This window comes from Carassius carassius, chromosome 28 (genome assembly GCF_963082965.1).
Source record: "Carassius carassius chromosome 28, fCarCar2.1, whole genome shotgun sequence".
In the NCBI taxonomy this organism is placed as follows: Eukaryota; Metazoa; Chordata; class Actinopteri; order Cypriniformes; family Cyprinidae; genus Carassius; species Carassius carassius.
The window spans coordinates 12,983,359-13,000,972 of record NC_081782.1 but is presented as its reverse complement, the minus strand read 5'-3'; the positions used below and the strand labels follow the sequence as shown (position 1 = coordinate 13,000,972).

Here is a 17,614-nt window from a genome sequence, read left to right as displayed (position 1 = left end):
ATTTATGTTATTTTACAATACATTTAGTGTAAATGCACAAATGCTATAGCTTAATCACAAAAAATACTGTTATTATATTCCATTACTCCTTTAATACACATCTAAATTAATAATAAAATTACAAATGAATATCCCACATTTCTGCCACAATACCATGGTGCATTTAGTGTTACTACAATCTATGATAAATTATGGTTATTTGTAGATTGAAAAGTCTTTTGACTATCGTTGGCCACAGTGTTTAACACTTTGAATAGTGTTAACAGTTAACAGTTTAAATCCCAATGTCATTTGTGTTCTTTGCCGGATTCAAGTGCTTCACATTGGATCTCAATTTAAACTTTTATTTAGCAAGGATGTGTTGAATTCATAAGAAGTGAAAACAAAGATTTATATTGTGAATTTATATTTTGAATAAATGCGGTTCTTTTTAACTTTTTATTCATCAAAGAATCCTGAAAAAAGTATCGCAGTATCCAAAAAAATATTTGGCCACACAAGTGTTGCCAACATTGATAATAATAAATCAGCATTTTAGAATGATTTCTGAAGGATCTTTTGACACTTTATACTGGAGTAATAACTGATGGAAATTCAGGTTTGCATCACAGAAATAAATAATATTTTAAAGTTTATTAAAATAGAAACCATTATTTTATATTGTAATAACATTTTGCAAGATTCATGTTTTTTTAATGTATTTTTGATCAAATAAATGTAGCCTTGATGAGTATAAGAGACTTCTTTCAAAAACATTATAAAAACATGCAGATAAATTTCCTGGAAAAAAAAAAAAAAAAAACACACTACATGGCTGTATGGCATGATGGTTTGTCTGAGAAGTCAGGAGATTGGTAAGACCTAGGTTATTAGCACAGGTTAGTTTTCCTGAACTGACCTCAGTGAAGCACTTCCTAAGAGAGGGCGGGACCTCCCCATCCACTGAACGCAGCATGTTCTCCACATCCTCCCGGACCACATAGGTCCCCGAATCACAAGCGAACAAGCTGAAGATGTCTGTGGATACAGGGACATGCAGGTTCATACACAAACAGCTAATCAAAGTCTAGCAGGCAATGTGTCTTGCACCCTCAGATCAATCACAGCTGTCAGGGACACTGTGACGGAGTAGACAGTACATCTATGGGGAACAGACTGTGAAGTGGAGTGTGCATGCAGCTACCAGTTTGACTACAGAAACACGGAGCAAAACAAAGCTAAATAACATTTGGATAACTGAATATGCCGAGGCTGAGGTGTGCTTGTTTAGATTGCTATTTGAAATGGAATTAGTCGAGCACCTTTTGTGACAAGGAAAACAAACAAATATACACAAACATTTGTAAGGCTAAATAAGGCTATTTCAAAATGATGCTTTAAATCCTGAGAATAAAGCTACTACACAGAGTAATTCATCTGTAATCCATCATGCACAGAATTTATAAAAATATTTAGAACATTTAATTTCTATGAAAATCATTGAAATAATGAGCAAGAACAATGTATAGTGTATATAATAGGTAGAATATGGGAGTGGATATCCATGTGCCTCTCTGTAAACGTACATTTGGCTTTCTCTTCATCGCGTCCTCTTGTTAATAGAACCAGCCCGACGATCAGGTAGTTGAAGTGCAGCCCTTTAGATGTACCACCAAAAGAGTTGTAGATCACCTATAACAGATGAGAAAAGGATGCACATTAAACATGGCCTTTTAAAATGCAAGATTTTTCCACGGAACTCGACTGAGCAGCAATGCAGCAACAACCAATGAGAGTGAAAATAGTTCTCCACTACTAAATTCAGGTAAGTAGGATTCTAGAAACCAAGAGCTCAGATGAATGATTTATCCATTGTCAGTGTGAATGCCTCTTTCTAAAGAACACAGGAAACGATGCAGAAGTACATTGAATCGCACATAATGATTATGCAAACGTCATTGACATACAGACAACAACAAACTAAGTTGAGTTTATAAATAATTATAATAAAAGTATTACATTGAAAAAGTTATTTATCAGTAAGCACAGCAAAAAAAAGTTTTTACAGGTATTTACAGGACAAAGCCATGCAACTAAAATGAAACAAAATGTGCCATCTTTTGAATTTTACCAGTTGCACAACAAAGAAACTTCATTCCTTCCCATAAGTACGCTATTACTAAATCTACTGGTGTTCCACACTTAATACAGACAGCCTGGTATTATCTCACACTTTTTATTTCCGCTGAGATTCAGAGAAATATCAGACTTTTAATGATAATGCTCTCTAGATACATATCTCCCCATAAATCAGCTGACATTTTTTCGTTTAATACAGAGGAAACATTAAATTCTCTCTACCCACACTGCAGGGCTACTGAAAATGTGTTTCAGTATAAAAAAAATATCTCCGCAAAATGTGGCCCTGCAGGAGGCTTACCAGTAAAATACTTTTCTTTCTGTTTTTGATTATTTCTATTCCACAGAGACATCTCATGCAGACATAATTCACTTTTATGCCTGGTATGACACCATGTCTTACCCTTAACGCCACATATAACTAAAATGTTCACACCCCCAGATGCCTACTGCACAGCCTAGCGCTCTGCAGCATACAGTACAAACATTTACTAGGGAAAAAGCACAAGATCATTCCTATAATTTTGAGCAATGTTGTGATGTCAAAGCTGGGATTTCCACACACTGACAGGTACCTTCCCTGTGGTATCAATCTTCTGTCAAATTGTACATGACCAAGTCCATATGAGTCTTTACTGACAAGTTAGACTGCAGCTTCACTGGTGAGCAGGGTACAAAATCCATTTATTCCCCTTAGCTACTTGTCAAGGAACTTCAGACAATGAAACATTTACACACATTTTTGCAAATAACAAAAATAAGTGAAACCAGCAAATACTTAATTACATAGGCACAACCATAACTATAAAATAAAACACCAATACAAAATACAAACTAAATAAAAATCGAATTTATGTCCGTGACCTTTTAGTTAAATTATAGTAAATTTACTACATAATAAATAAATAACTTGTGAATAAACCAGTAAATACAAAAACATAAAAAAAAAAAAAATTATATATAATTATATTAGTGGTGGGCCGTTATCGGCGTTAACGTGCTGTGTTAACGGGAGACTCATATCGGGCGATAAAAAAAAAAAATTCGCCGTTAATCTATTCTCAAAGTTGGGTTGGGAGCTGGGTCTATACTAAGCAAGCTATGATGACTTTCACCTTGATATTTTATATAACCGACTGGCTGAGGCCAGCCTAAAAAGATGCTCAGGACAGTTGACGGGCCACTGCTGCGCATCGTCACGAAAGCTTATCTTTTTCACGTGTTTTTAAGCATTACCGCTTGTCGATTTAAACATTAAAGCATCCAAACACAAGATGCGGAAAAGCTGAACAGAGCTGGTTACTCGCGCGCTGTGTTCGGTGCGCACAAGAGAGAGAGCCGCGTATCACGGACAGCGACACTGAACTGAGCTCTCTTCTGCGAAGTTCTCCTCGAAGTCCCTCCTGCTCCTGAACGAACAAATACAAATCGCAGTTTGAACAAACAAAAAGATGTGAAAGAGCCCAATTCAGTACTCGCGGTGTTCTGGTGTTCAGGGCTCATGCAGAGAAAGGCGTCTCTTGAACACCGAATTTGCTTATTCTTGCTCTTGTGCCAACAAATACTTACAAAATATGTCAAAATATCCACCTTGGAAATTATGCTCGAAAAAACAGTCAGTTATTTCTTAAGTGAAAGTAAACAGTTGAGGAAAAAAATGGGATGTGTTTTATATTGGATGCGTTCATCGTCTCTTAAAGTGACCGCGCCTAATTTAGCTACTGGCTGCTGTAATGCAAATCCAAGAAAATGAAAATGAAAATCACTCACTGCTCTTGACTGAATTACTTTGTAGTTTTAACAGTCAAACCAAAAATTATTCAGACACCAGATATAATTTTTGATATATATAGCAAAACTGTAATAATGTGAGAAATGTTGAAGGTGCCTGAATAAATGTAGGTTTGATTGTATATTTCATTTTTACATTGAAGACTATCCAGTGCTATTTTACATTTAATTATTTGGTTTCTGTACCTTGACATCTACAAACTTAAAAAACTTGAACATTGTGTAAATAGCACAAATAAATAAAAATAAACGAACATACAAATTAAACAATTTCAAACAGGGCCCACTGGTAACAACCTTCACCTGCGAGGCATTTGTTACACATTTCCCCTGTGTGTTAGCATCAGTAATCATGGCTGTCGAATGTCTGAACTGACTCAATGTATTTTGCCCTGCCCCCAAACATTTGAGTCGAATATCAGCAAAATTCGAAAATTCTCTATATATATAAAATAAAAAAAAATACATTAAAAATTTGGCCTCTGACTTTTGGTATTCTAGCTGAATGTAAAGTAAATTAACTGGAAGTTATTCTCGCCCAAATCTATTTAACTAGTTGGCACTGGGGGAGTGTTAATTCTGGACTCTGCTGGCAAGTCTGAATGAAGTTAAGGTCTGGTTAATGAACACTGTGTTGTCATCCATCTCTACAGCTCTGGCCTCAGTTTTGTGTGGATTTGTCTGTGCAAAGATGGCTTCAGTCTTGGCCAGAGGGCAGAGAGGATGTCAGTGCTCAGGCTCAGGCTTTGGAGGAGATGTCGGCACAAGTCTGGAATGCAGTTTACAATTATGTTAAAATCAATCAACAAAGCCTCCATCTTAACATATTTAGTTGATTATTTTAATTGCTTTAGCTTTAAGTATTTTTGCTGGGTGGATACTGGTATGTGTACAGACATTCACTTCTTATGGGCTGTTTACACACATAAGTCACTGCATCACTGCGATTTTGAAGGTGGCATGTATTCTGCTCTGATATTCTGACAAATTTTTTTATTTCTGTAACAGAACGGCTTGGTTTAATTTCATTCGTTTGTAGAACTAAATTGTACAGATACATAATATACACAAACAAAGAAGCCATTGCTTTTATAATGAATAATGTAGCACGCTTCCGTAGCATGTAATCATTGCCCTTTGATGTAATACAAATACTGAGCGACTGAAGGTTGAGGTAATGATCAACTAGAGCATTTCTGAAGCTGACACGCACACAGACAGGAAGTTGGAGGAATAAAGGAGGGGAAGTGTGCGATGCTGCAAGGGATTTAATGAAGCTGGGTGCTAAAGATTAGCGTGAGGTGATTGGATTGCTGGCTGCGAGCTGAGTTCAAGGGAACTGACCCACTTATCACAGCGATGAAATAAGCAACTGGGTGCCCAGGGTTCCTTCTGCCTGTGCCTCCCGATGATGGATGCATCATGAGATGTCACCTGCAGCCATAGATTTATCACCCACGGGACGCAGACACTGACTATCTGCCATTCATACACATGTGGGTGCATGTAGGTTAAGTGAATAATATTGATTTTGTAGCGTAGTTAGACAGGGTGGAGTAACAGTTGCACAATTAACTGGTGAAAGATTGTGATATTGATTCAAACACCTTAGGATCTTATTCCTAAATGACTAGGAGTGGGCGTAATGACCAAAATCCTATATCACGATTTGAGTTAGGGCTGTAGCTATCGAATATTTTAGTAATCGGGTATTCTACCAAAAATTCCATCGATTAATCGGATAAAATGTGTTTTCGCTTAATTAAAGTGTAATATTAATTATGTAAGAGAAAATAAGACTCCCGGGTCTCTTAAAATGAACAACTAAGTTTCCTTTTTTAGAAAAAAATATTTTTATTTTTTAAATGCATACAATGCAATGCATACATCAAAAATAAAAATTTAATTATTACCCATTGTTTCTCTGTCTGTATTTGTATTGTGAACAATGACAATAAAGTTGACAGATGAATTAAGTGCATTTAAGTGCCATTCAGTTGGGGTTTTAAATAAAGCATTTTCTGAGATGCACATTAAACATAAAACATTAATTTAATTTATCTTTTAATTATTGAAAATTAAGCAAACTTAACTTTTTGGTAAACAAAGGGGATTTACTATTAAAAATAAAACATGGAAGAAATGTGTGATTTAAACCTTAAAAAAATTATGTTAGATTTTTTTTTAGTAGTAGGCTATGTACATTCTGCTGAACAATAGTAATACATATCTGGCAAATACTTGTCTTATTTTGACGGGTTGACGTACCTTTATAGTTCTGTGTATGTGATGTGACAATGGTCAACTGCTCATGAAGTGACTGTCAGAGCAGTTCTGGAGATGTTGTTCATGTGTTCACGTCCTTAAACCGGCGACACATTGGATGCGTTGCGTAAGTGTCTCAGCTGCGTGGCGTGTCCGTTTTTAATTCGGCTCCCATGTTAGCATGTTAGAGCTTGCAGACTGCCTGCGTGAGGCTCGAGCCGCGCGGAAAACGTGTGCATGCTAGAAATAGAACCGACGCCTATTTTTCACGCAAGCGTGTTGAGGGCGTTTCCAGGCAAAATAGAATAGGAAAATATGTTTATATGTCATTTTGTACACAAATACATATTAATTAATGACATTTTGATGTTTGAAAGTCTATAGGTTGACTTAAATTCATATATAAATGTAATTTAAAAAATAAATAATTATTGATTTTCAAATATTGCACCTGTCAAACAGTCTATTTTGCCGTCAATACTGTTGACGGTGTCCTTTATCAGTAGGCTTTATATTAGGGATGGGACGGTATGAAAATTTAATATCACGATTATAGTGACTAAAATTATCATGATTATCAATATTATCACGGTTTTGTTGAAACGAGATGAAAGTGTTCAAAAATAGTTGATGCTCACACTGAAAACATTTCAGCAAGTTTTATATTTAATAATCAACAAACAACTAATAAAACAAGCAACTCTATGCACTTAATTTAAAGAAAGATTAAATTCTGTGGCATTTCCTTCCTTACAATGAAAAGTGTAGAAGCATAGAAAAGCATAGAAAAGTCACTGACTCGCCATTCCTTCTCGAAAAAAAACAAAAAAAAAATTGTGCGCTGCGCTTGCGTCAGACTGTTGCTGGCTGGACATGATTTAATAGTGAGTTATTAAAACCGCGATAATCAAACACGGTTTTAATGATAATTCATTTTTAAACGATATTACTAACCTTCAGCACATTTTATCACGGTTATCAATAAAACCGGTTATCGTCCCATCCCTACTTTATAAATATATGCTTAACATGAAGTATAGATATTGTTGTCATGAAGACAAGAGCCTGGTCTTTCGGCGGCCTCCCTCTATTATGTCACCTACAGCAGCAGCAGCACGCCAGCGCCGCGTCAGGCATGGTTCTGGTGTGTAAAGACACAGAAAACACGAAGCAGCCGCCACGCAACTGACACGCAGCAGAAACGCCACGCTCACGCCACGCAGCCAGTGTGTCACCGGCCTTATTTAGTGAGACAGCAGACGCTGAAATCAACGTGAGCGTCAGTGTGTGTGACAAAAAGGAAGTCGCGCTTCTGCTCCATTCATTAACAGAGACATGCAGAACATGCAGGATTCATATTTAAACACTGTCCCGGCTTAATATTTACAGATATTAGTCCATATCGTGATTTGATGTAAGTGCAATGACCTATTTTTGATTAATTCATTAAAAATTTGGCAAATTCTGTGCCATTCCGCGTTAAACTGTGAATTCCATTTTTATGACTGGGTTCCGCGATTCCCTCCGTGTTTTCTACATCGCGGAAATCATAGGACCCTAGTTGTGGTATGCCAGCTCTATCTTGCAATGGACACATGCCACGACGTTCTCTTTACGTTTGCCCGCGCCCTCAAATCAAAACACTGCTGACTCCTTGCAGTATGCGATTTCGGACGCAGCGCTTGTCTCCTTCCGCTTTGTGGGTGACGTAAACGCGTTGTGTCACATTTAAAAAATCATTGCGAAAGAACCTGACGTGATATTTAGAATAAATTAAAAGAGGCTTTTGGTTTCCTAGCTGAATGTAAAGTAAAAAAAATCTTTTTTTGTAATCGAGTTACTCGAGGAATCGTTTCAGCCCTAATTTGAGTACCGTATTTTCCGGACTATAAGTCGCACTTTTTTTCATAGTTTGGCTGGTCCTGTGACTTATAGTCAGATGCAACTTATTTATCAAAATTCATTTGACATGAACCGAGAGAAATGAACTAAGAGAAAACATTACCGTCTACAGCCACGAGAGGGCATTCCATGCTGCTCAGTGCTCCTGTTGTGTATACTGAGCAGCATAGAGCGCCCTCTGGTGGCTGTAGACGGTAATGTTTTCTCTTGGTTCTTGGTTCTAAATAAATGCGACTTATAGTCCAGTGCGACTTATATGTTTTTTTCCTCATCATGACGTATTTTTGGACTGATGCGACTTATACTCAGGTGCGACTTATAGTCCGAAAAATACGGTACTTTTATTTTACGATAATGATATATATCCCAATATAGTTATTTTTGCTTTAAAACTGCAGTCCATGACTTTTTGTTCAAAATTTAAAAAATTTATATAATTATAAGTGAGTACACCATGAATCGATTTTCCAAACTGTGTTTTTGGCTTGTCCTGAATCACTACGGTACACCTAGAATACCTGTTAATATTCTGCTGCGGAGTAGCCCGGTACCTGTGTAATTCATCAGACATAAACAGAAAGAAGCAGCTCTGGCTACAATGTTTTTCCACAAGACGTACGCAGTTCTGTTCTGTTAATTAACTGCTAGAGTGCCAAAAGTTATGAGCTGTAGCTTTAAATAAGGTCTTTATAATATATATATATATATTTAAAAAAAAAAAAAAAACCCCAAGCTCACTGAAGACAAGTGAACAGTCAGTGGTTAAATAAGAACAAACTAATTACAAGGAATAGGACAAAAAAACTATAGTAGAACAAATAGATAAAAATTGATGATACTTGCTAAGACTGGCATTTTGATACAAGTGTGTGTATTTAACCATTCAAGGCCTTTAAAGCAGCAAAAATAATTGCGTTCAATACAACCGCACACTATGAGCATGGTTTACACATGGTTGCACCTGTCTGACAGTGCTCAGAAACAGACAGCCTCTCAGACAGCGTGTACATAAGTGTAATTAGTTCTCTTTCAGTACTGACTGTGTTTCAGTGGCTTAAAATCACTTGTTTTTAAACTGCGATGCTTAAAAACATGTGCAAAAGATACATTTTAGTGACAGCACAACAATGTCATGTGTGAATGTAACCACGATAGAGACTTCAATTCTGAATTTCTACAGGTTGACAAATCTCTACTGGTTAACATGTTTACCAGTATATCACCCACCCCTAATGACAACGGTTATTCTTTTCTATTAAACCTCTGACAAGTATGAACAAACCAGAACATTAAGGTTTTAGCCGATTTGAATATCTAAAAACATTAGTGTATATGGATTTGTAGTCTCTCTTTCAGATGCAAAATTTATGGGACAGCATTTAGATGAATCATGCAAGGTTTGCTGTAGTGTTATAAAAAAATAAAAATTAAAAATTAACTGTGAATTTACTCCATTATCAAACGCCCCCAAAAAACGTGTTTTAACCCACCTTGTGCCAGTGTTTTTAGTAGATTACCTGTGCCTGATTATTATTGCATATTATTCATTATGCCAGTAGGTGGAGACTAGCCACAGTTAAAAATGTATGTCATTGAATCACTCAATCAAGAGATTCATTAAGATTCATGCTGATTGATCTAGAAATGAAACAATGAAGTATTTATGAATGAGTCACTGATTCATTCATTCAAATAGATTTAAAAAATAATAATTTGATGAAATATAGATTTTTTTTAAGGTAGACTGCACTGACTGTGGGACAATCAGGATTCTCAATTTATTCAGAAAGGCAACACTCAGAAAGAATCATCTTAGCAGAAGATTCACCTGATAAAAACTTTGCAAGGTGCTGGCAGAAATCAGGATTAGTCACCGTACAAGGTTGTGGGAAAAGAGCTAAAAATAAACCCAAAACTACATCTCTCTCCTTTCTGTTTTTCTTGGATGAGTGGCAGCTTTATATTGCAAAAAAAAAAAAAAAAAAAAAATTAATTGGATCGCAGCCATGCCTGAAAGTTCATAATACCTGACAAACCTGACTGTAGAGTCAAGTCTTGCTGAAGTCCTCCAAGGGTTTTAAGGTCTTCGTTTAATTGACACTAAACATCAAAGAGATACGCCCCCCCCCCCCACAAAGTGCTTTTAGAGTATTGATCCAAAACATTATTCACAATAAAACTGGCCAAGAGCCACACAGAAACAAGCCGAAAATAACCAATCAGGCTGGCTTGCAAATACTAGTTCCTATGACAACAAGTATAGACGTGTTTCTGCAGAAATAGAGCGGGATCTCTGAATGATTCATCTTGCAGAGAACAGCCTGTAAAGTTACAGGAGGCAGGTAGAGAGGGCCACATGAACTCACGGTTACAGCGGTCAGGTCATGGGGAAGTCTTTAAATGTCAGAAGATAATGTGTGTGCATGTTTTACCATAAAGCCCCACCTTTCAGCTTGCATTTCTCTGGGTTACAATCGGTAACCACATGACTGTGGGTATTTGAAGCATCAGCAAAGCAAAACTGAACTGCACACAAACAGGGAAATAGCTTAGTCAAACAGCAGCCATGCAAAGAACAATGAATCACATTAGAAAACTGCATACTGTAAAAGTTTATCTAAGCTTTTGTGCGCATCATGTAGGGCCGTAGTCCAAATACCATTTTTTGAGCTTCGAAGCTTCGGTAGTAATCAACACTGAATATCCAAAGCTTCGGAGGGAGGGGGCTGAATATATTCTTTTCTCAAACATGTGTCTACACTGGACACGAGCGGTGCGACAAAATACAATAGAACCTAGTATGCTGTCTACACTGGATGCGGAATGTCTGACAAATTCCCGACAGTAAACTGCTGCTGCATTCTATTTATGACGTACTGACACAAATTTTAAATGATTTTCAATGGTCGCTTATAGACAGACTTTAGCTGTTGCGGCGTGGCGCAGCATGACAACTGTCGTGTCCAGTGTAGACACGGGCAGTAATCGCTGAGTATCTGTCTGTTTGCATTTTTATTATGTCGAGAACCATTCATCCAATTGACTTCATGCATGGCGGGTGTGTTGCTGCAGACCGTAGGGAGTCCAGTGTCGCATTTTAGTGCAATATGGACATGCAACATGTTCAGAATTAATACATTTTTAAGAAACTACAGAACAGCATGAACCCCACGCGGGCAGGGCGTATATGGTTCGAGAACGGACACTGCACTAGTGATACCAAACACACAGGTCTGTTAAGATTAATAATTTTAATATACACAAATTATTATTAGGCTGGGCTACTGTACCTTTTTTTATGACTGCTGTATTCGTAAGTATTTTCCAAGCAAATTAAGTGCACGTTTTTATCATGTGTAAAATTACTGATTAACATGATGGATAAAAGCAGTTAGGTTTTTTTTTTTTTTTACACCAACAATATAGTATAGGCATTGGCCTACTACTCACAGAACTTTTTTCAAACTTGATGTGCTGTTGTGGTAGGCAGTTTCAAATCGCATATTTGGCACACTGCCTTTGTCCTGTCCTTACTCAATTTAAAGTGCTCCCACACAGCTGAGGTTTTCTGCATTTTTGTCTTCTCTTCCAGATGAACTGAATCCAGGGTATATACAGAAGTTCTTAAGTTGAATTTAATACCTTTTACTACCTTTTTTAATACCTTCAAAATATTTTAATACCATCTTTCAAATGGAATAACATATTGCATCACAATGTAACGAGGTCATTATAACTTAACATCAAAACTGGACTAAAAAACTGCCCACAGAGACAAGAATAGAAATAAAGACAGAAGAGGAAGGAGACATCTTCTTCTTAGATCATTAGTCAGTTAATCTGATGTGTGAGCAATCTAAAAAAGAGGTGGCCGTGAATTAAGCATAGGTGTTATTAAAATAAATTAAGCTGATACATTTAAGTAAAGTAGAGGGATTAATCAAAATGTCACAATGGGCCTATGTCCATCGTTTTGGACAAAGCTTCGCAGAAAACATGGCTTCGCAGGGCTTATTGCTTTATTAGACAACCTTAGCCTATAATCATAGCATTATTAACCTAAAGTAAAACATGAGACAAGTGTTGGGCTACATTTGACAGTGATAGATATGTCAGGACTGTTTGTCAAAGTTAGATCATTGGTTCTCCAGCTGTGGCTCACTATTGGTGGTAATCAGGATACGATTAAACATACAATAAAATAATTAAAACAAAATTCCCTACAATTTATGTTTGGCTTTATCAGAGCCATGTTAAACCCTTATTAAGCATTACAGTAAGTCTATAACACTATGCCCATCAAAAGCCATGTCAATGTTAGTCAGAATGGTGGTACTCCGAAAGCCTAATATTTTCTGAGGGGGTACTCTGTGAAAAGTTTAAGAACCACTGACCTACATATTTAGTAAATTTGAGAGGTGGAGCAGGACCCCATGGAAAATGTTAGAATGCAAACAACTATGTAAGCATATAGGTCTACCAAACATTAGGCAGTCCCTCCAGGATTTTACGATTTTTTTTTGTGATTTTTGCGATCAAAATGACTGATTTTACTGTGGCTTTTCTCAAAATTTGTGATGATATTTGCAGCATTTCTTATTGTTTTGCAGTGAAAACATACCACAAAGAACATTCTTTTAACACTGTTATGACTTTTCTGACATAGAGAACCACTGTAGGTCTCCAGACTAACGTTTGAGGACACCAGCACTAGTGTCACCTGACAGTAAAGCACTCACCCTAATCGCACATGTACACCAAGTAGACAGCCTAAAGGCCCTTTTTACCACCGCGGGTACGGCCGCCGCGGCGTTTGTAAAGTGCATTTGCAGCTTTTGACCGCTGAGTGGCGCTTTAACCACAAGTTATCAAACAAGCGCATCAAAGCACATTTTTGCAAATAGACGTCAGTTTTGCCTCAATGATGTGTTACATTTGACGGCTTCAGTCACGGAAAATGAAAGAAAAAGTTATAGTTAAAATATTTAATATATTTAAAATGTAATATTCACAGATGAAAGTTTGGTACTTATGAAGTTATGTGCATTTATTAGAACGAATTCAAGCAGGATAAATGTCAAGCCTGTGCCTGAACCTGTGATTATATTTTCTCTAAGCTACATGGTATTAAACCATATTTTAGATTTGATACATTTAAAAAGGTGTGCAGTACTAATTATATTATATGAATTATGTGTTATATTATTCAAAAGAAATTGTGGTTTACTTTGCATCTGAGCATTAAAAGTGGTAGCCTATTTTAGGGGGGTAGGCTACAGGGATTAATATGCAATGTCAATATTTTCATTTATTGTGCCTATATTTTAATTTATATTTTAAAATTCCTTTAATAAAACAACATGCACTTTTGTTATTTGTTACCTGTCCTTTATTTTGACAGATAACTTCTTGGAAAAAAGACATTTGTCTGTAAACTGATTAAGAAATTGTTGCATGTTTAAACGTGAAGCGCTGTATAATTTCGTTCACATTAATTATGCCTAATTAGCCTAAAACAATAAACGAAATTAAACCTGCACGATTTAGATAAATCTTTGAAACTCTAAAGAATGGATGGATTAATGAACCGTCCTCACGATTAAACTCAAGTTCTCTCATTATAATCAACAAATTGCACACGATGTAAAAAAGAGCTTCATTAACTGACAACATAAGTGATTTTAAAGGGAGCCTTCTTTACTTGCTTTTAGTGCTGGGCGATAGCATATGGCCTAAAAAAAAAAAATTTTAAAAGTCAGATTTATGATTTAAATCGATTTTAAAATCAATATTCAAATGACAGAAAATTTATTTTACAAATATAAACTTATAACTGAGACAAGATGATAAAAAACTGTAATGTTATTACCTTAATGCTGGTAAGAACTTTATTTATTGATTTATTTTTTTATTATATATTATTTTTATTATTATTTATTTTTTGTTAATACTAGCCCATCAGCTGTGCAAATTTTGTTTGAGAGGAAAATAACAGTACATTTTTGTCAATTATTTTATCTAAACAGATCGATTAATTTCTTCAAGATTTCAAAATCAAATAGCCTACTGATAATGTAGTACTGTAAGATCACATTTGTTTGAATGCATTATTGCTAAAGCAATTGCGTGTGAATGTGCTTTATCTGTTTAAATCATGCTTTAACCCGAAAATAATCAGTAAAAGAAACTAACTCATATAGCCTTTAACATCCCGCTCGACTATTGCAGTCATTATAACCTGATCAAGCCATAGCTAAATATGTTTAACATGAATTCTTGCTGAATATGCAGTTATATTACGGGCTGTTGGCATGAATTGTACTCGTGATGGAGGATCCAGTCAGAATCACACCGCTCAGCTCATCCTTTTGCTCGGCGGCGTGTCTCTGTCAGACTCGCGGGGGAGGGTTGAGCCACTCAGAACTACGGGAGAACTGAGTGGTGCGTCGGTGGATGTTAAAAAGAAAAACGATTTTCATTCAAACAAACCGATGTAAATTACAAATTCGAGTTAACTGATAAAATTGATTTATCACCCAGCCCTACTTGCTTTCATATTATTTAATGAAAAAAAAAAAATGCAGCTGTATTTAAATGCAGGTGTGTAAAATATGTGCAAGATTTGCACTGCACATGTGATGGTAGATGTGCAGCTTTTATTCTTATTTATTTTATCTTCATTACAAATCTTGTTTGGTTTTATTTTGGATAATTGCATGTAAAAAATAATTTACGTTGTAATGCAAAATGTGAATTAATATTCATATGCAAGTATTTGTGCAAAAATTATTAATGCGCATTAATGACAGGGTGCATTAATATTCAACATTCAACAATCTGTGAATGTTGCATTTCTCTATCGGAGAGAGCCAGCACTGTGAATTTCATCTTGCAGCAGACAAGAAAACATTTGTTTATTAATAAATAATTAAAATTTCGCATTTTTCACAATTATTAGGCTACTTCTGCATGTACTTTGTGGCAAACTTAATGCATGTGCTTGAGCACAGAATATATTAAGATTTGATTATGTAAATTTAATATAAACCTCTGATTAGTTGAATATAACAAATGAACGACTAGAACTAGAAAAATCTTCCGTGGGGACAGACCATTTTTTTGTCTAGAACCAAAACAGTCCTATATAAACCGGTTCAGCAACTTACAGCCTCATACACTGTCCATATGAAAGAGCAAGACATTCACACCTTTCGCCTGTTTCACATATAATCCGTCTGCAGTGCGACTGCAGTCCGAGTGCGTTACGTATGTGGTGCTAAAGCAGCAGGGACTCATTGTGCTTTCACACAGGACGCGTTTGCAGTCCGCTACTGATCCGCGGCTGTTTAAGCCACAAAAAACAACATTTGTCCATTATTTTGATATCAAATCATGTAAAAAAAAAAAATCAAAAAAATTTTCAGCATTGTGATACTCTTTCATCACAGTACAGTAACAATCTTTCATAGACATATTTAAATTCAAATATAAACAACGTATTACTCATGCATTTGACTGCTAGGTTTTTAAGTTGCTGAAACAAGCTGCAACACATTTAAACACAACATTAGCCTACTTTTCTTGTTAGGATATCACAAACATTTAAAATTAAAACTCACCACTGACAGAAACAGTCGACTCTCGTGCCTTTTGCATTTAAATCTTTATTACACGCAATCCAACGGGTCTTAAATCACTTTGTTTTTCTGCCTCTATAAAAGTGCATATATAATGTTGCCTTGTTTCTCTAAAGTTGCTCTTTTTCTTGTTTTAAATTTAGTCAAAACCCATGTGTTGCGTGTGAAACACAGTAGGCTTTAATTAGTATACATTTATTGTGAAATGACTAAATTTCCGTGTCAATCCATGTTCATTTTTACCGCGAACAATGCGCTGTCACTTTAATTCAGCGCATGCAGCACAGCAAAAATAGACTCGGTATGTAAACGATCGCTGCACTGCTGCAGACGCACTGCTCCTGGAATGCATTAACGGACCACAACCGCGTGCAGTGTGAACGCTGGAATCCGTTAACATGGGTGAGTAAAAAATTACGCATCGCATACGCACCGCAGACAGAGTATGTGTGAAACGGGCGTTTATCTCGACCCATACATAACTACCCCCAAAAACCCAACTCCCTCCAGCTGAACAGAATTCGGTCTGTGTTTTGGCTCTGAGGAACAGTGTGTTACTCGGCTGAAACATGCCTGCACTCAGCAGCACTACTCTTTGTATTCATTATATTCTCACAGCCCATATTATTATTTTCACAAGACCATAATGATAATAACAAATCATCAATTAATAATTAATCATTATTTTACGAAAATCATTGTTATTTGTTATCGTGGATGTTTGCGGAAGGCTTTAAGACCAAGCGGAATCCTCTGTTCCGGCCTCACAGCACACGGGACTCGCGCTCAATGATGCAGCTTCACTGTCTGCGGTTTGACTTTACTGAATCAGATTGAGGCGAATACAACTTATTGATCACGAGCCCAACATTTAGCAAGCAGGAAAACATTCATTATACCTGAAGGAAGACGTATTTTATTGAGCTAATGCTGTTAAATAGAGAGAGAGAAAAAGAGAGAGAGAGAGAGAGAGAGAGAGAGAGAGAGAGAGAGAGAGAGAGAGAGAGAGAGAGAGAACCAGTCTAGGGCTATTCTTAAACTTGGAGCTCATTATATTGAATTACAAATCCAATCACCAGAAACGTCATGCATTTTATGAATAATGAAATGTTATGAAAAGTATGCATTTTATTTATTCACATGCAGTATGGTTGTTGGTTTTTAGCAGTTAAAACTTATTTTTAAACTTGAATTTAAATACTATTAAACTAACTTTAAAATATCAAGGAGTTTATAAATTAAAAAGGATAAAATGTCACAGTGCATGTTAAATAGCCTAAATGAACTTGTGTTAATAATATCATTAGAACTAACAATATAATTCGATTTTTTTACATGAAAAACTCCTGTATAAAATGGGACAGCAACCTTTATATCAAACATTTTGAAATCGTCCACAGCTGAGCACCGCGAGAGGGGGATCTGCGCCAGAGCGCGTGAAGTGAATGTGACGAAGTCATTTTCAGATGCAATGGAAAAAATAGCCTAGATTAGGCCCATGCAGGCTCTGCTCTGAAGTATATTATACTTATAATTACTGTTAACCCAGAGTAACAAATTTTAACGGATTAATCACCTATTTTTGTTTGCTGCATTTTTTTATATATAATTCATGTATAAATTGCATTTTATTACACTTAGAAATTATAACAGCTGGCCTAATAATGTTATCATGTACAAACAGGATATATTTAGTTCCCTTCACTTTACAACAAATCCTTTAAATTTAACAAATATATCAGAACAAAACAAGAATTAAAAATATAGAATTCTAATGGATAAATATAATTGCAGTATATAATAATATAGGCTTAGCTATAAACAAACAAAATAATGATAATAATTTAAAGCTAAGCATAAGGTAAGGTTTGGCTTTCTCATTCTCTCACTCGGGAGAAATC

At 36.0% G+C, this 17,614-nt stretch overlaps 1 protein-coding gene across 3 annotated transcripts in view; it reads right to left on the bottom strand.

Moving 5' to 3' along the window:
* The window catches only part of LOC132107988 (ubiquitin carboxyl-terminal hydrolase 32-like), a 62,141-nt gene that overhangs the window by 28,633 nt on the left and 15,894 nt on the right, over positions 1-17,614 (bottom strand). For all 3 annotated transcript variants that reach the window (XM_059514394.1, XM_059514393.1, XM_059514395.1), the window contains exons 3-4: positions 1,566-1,671; positions 899-1,017 (exon numbers count right to left, since the gene is read on the bottom strand). In XM_059514394.1, the coding sequence (XP_059370377.1) occupies positions 899-1,017; positions 1,566-1,671 (225 nt within the window). The remainder of the gene's footprint in view (positions 1-898; positions 1,018-1,565; positions 1,672-17,614) is intronic.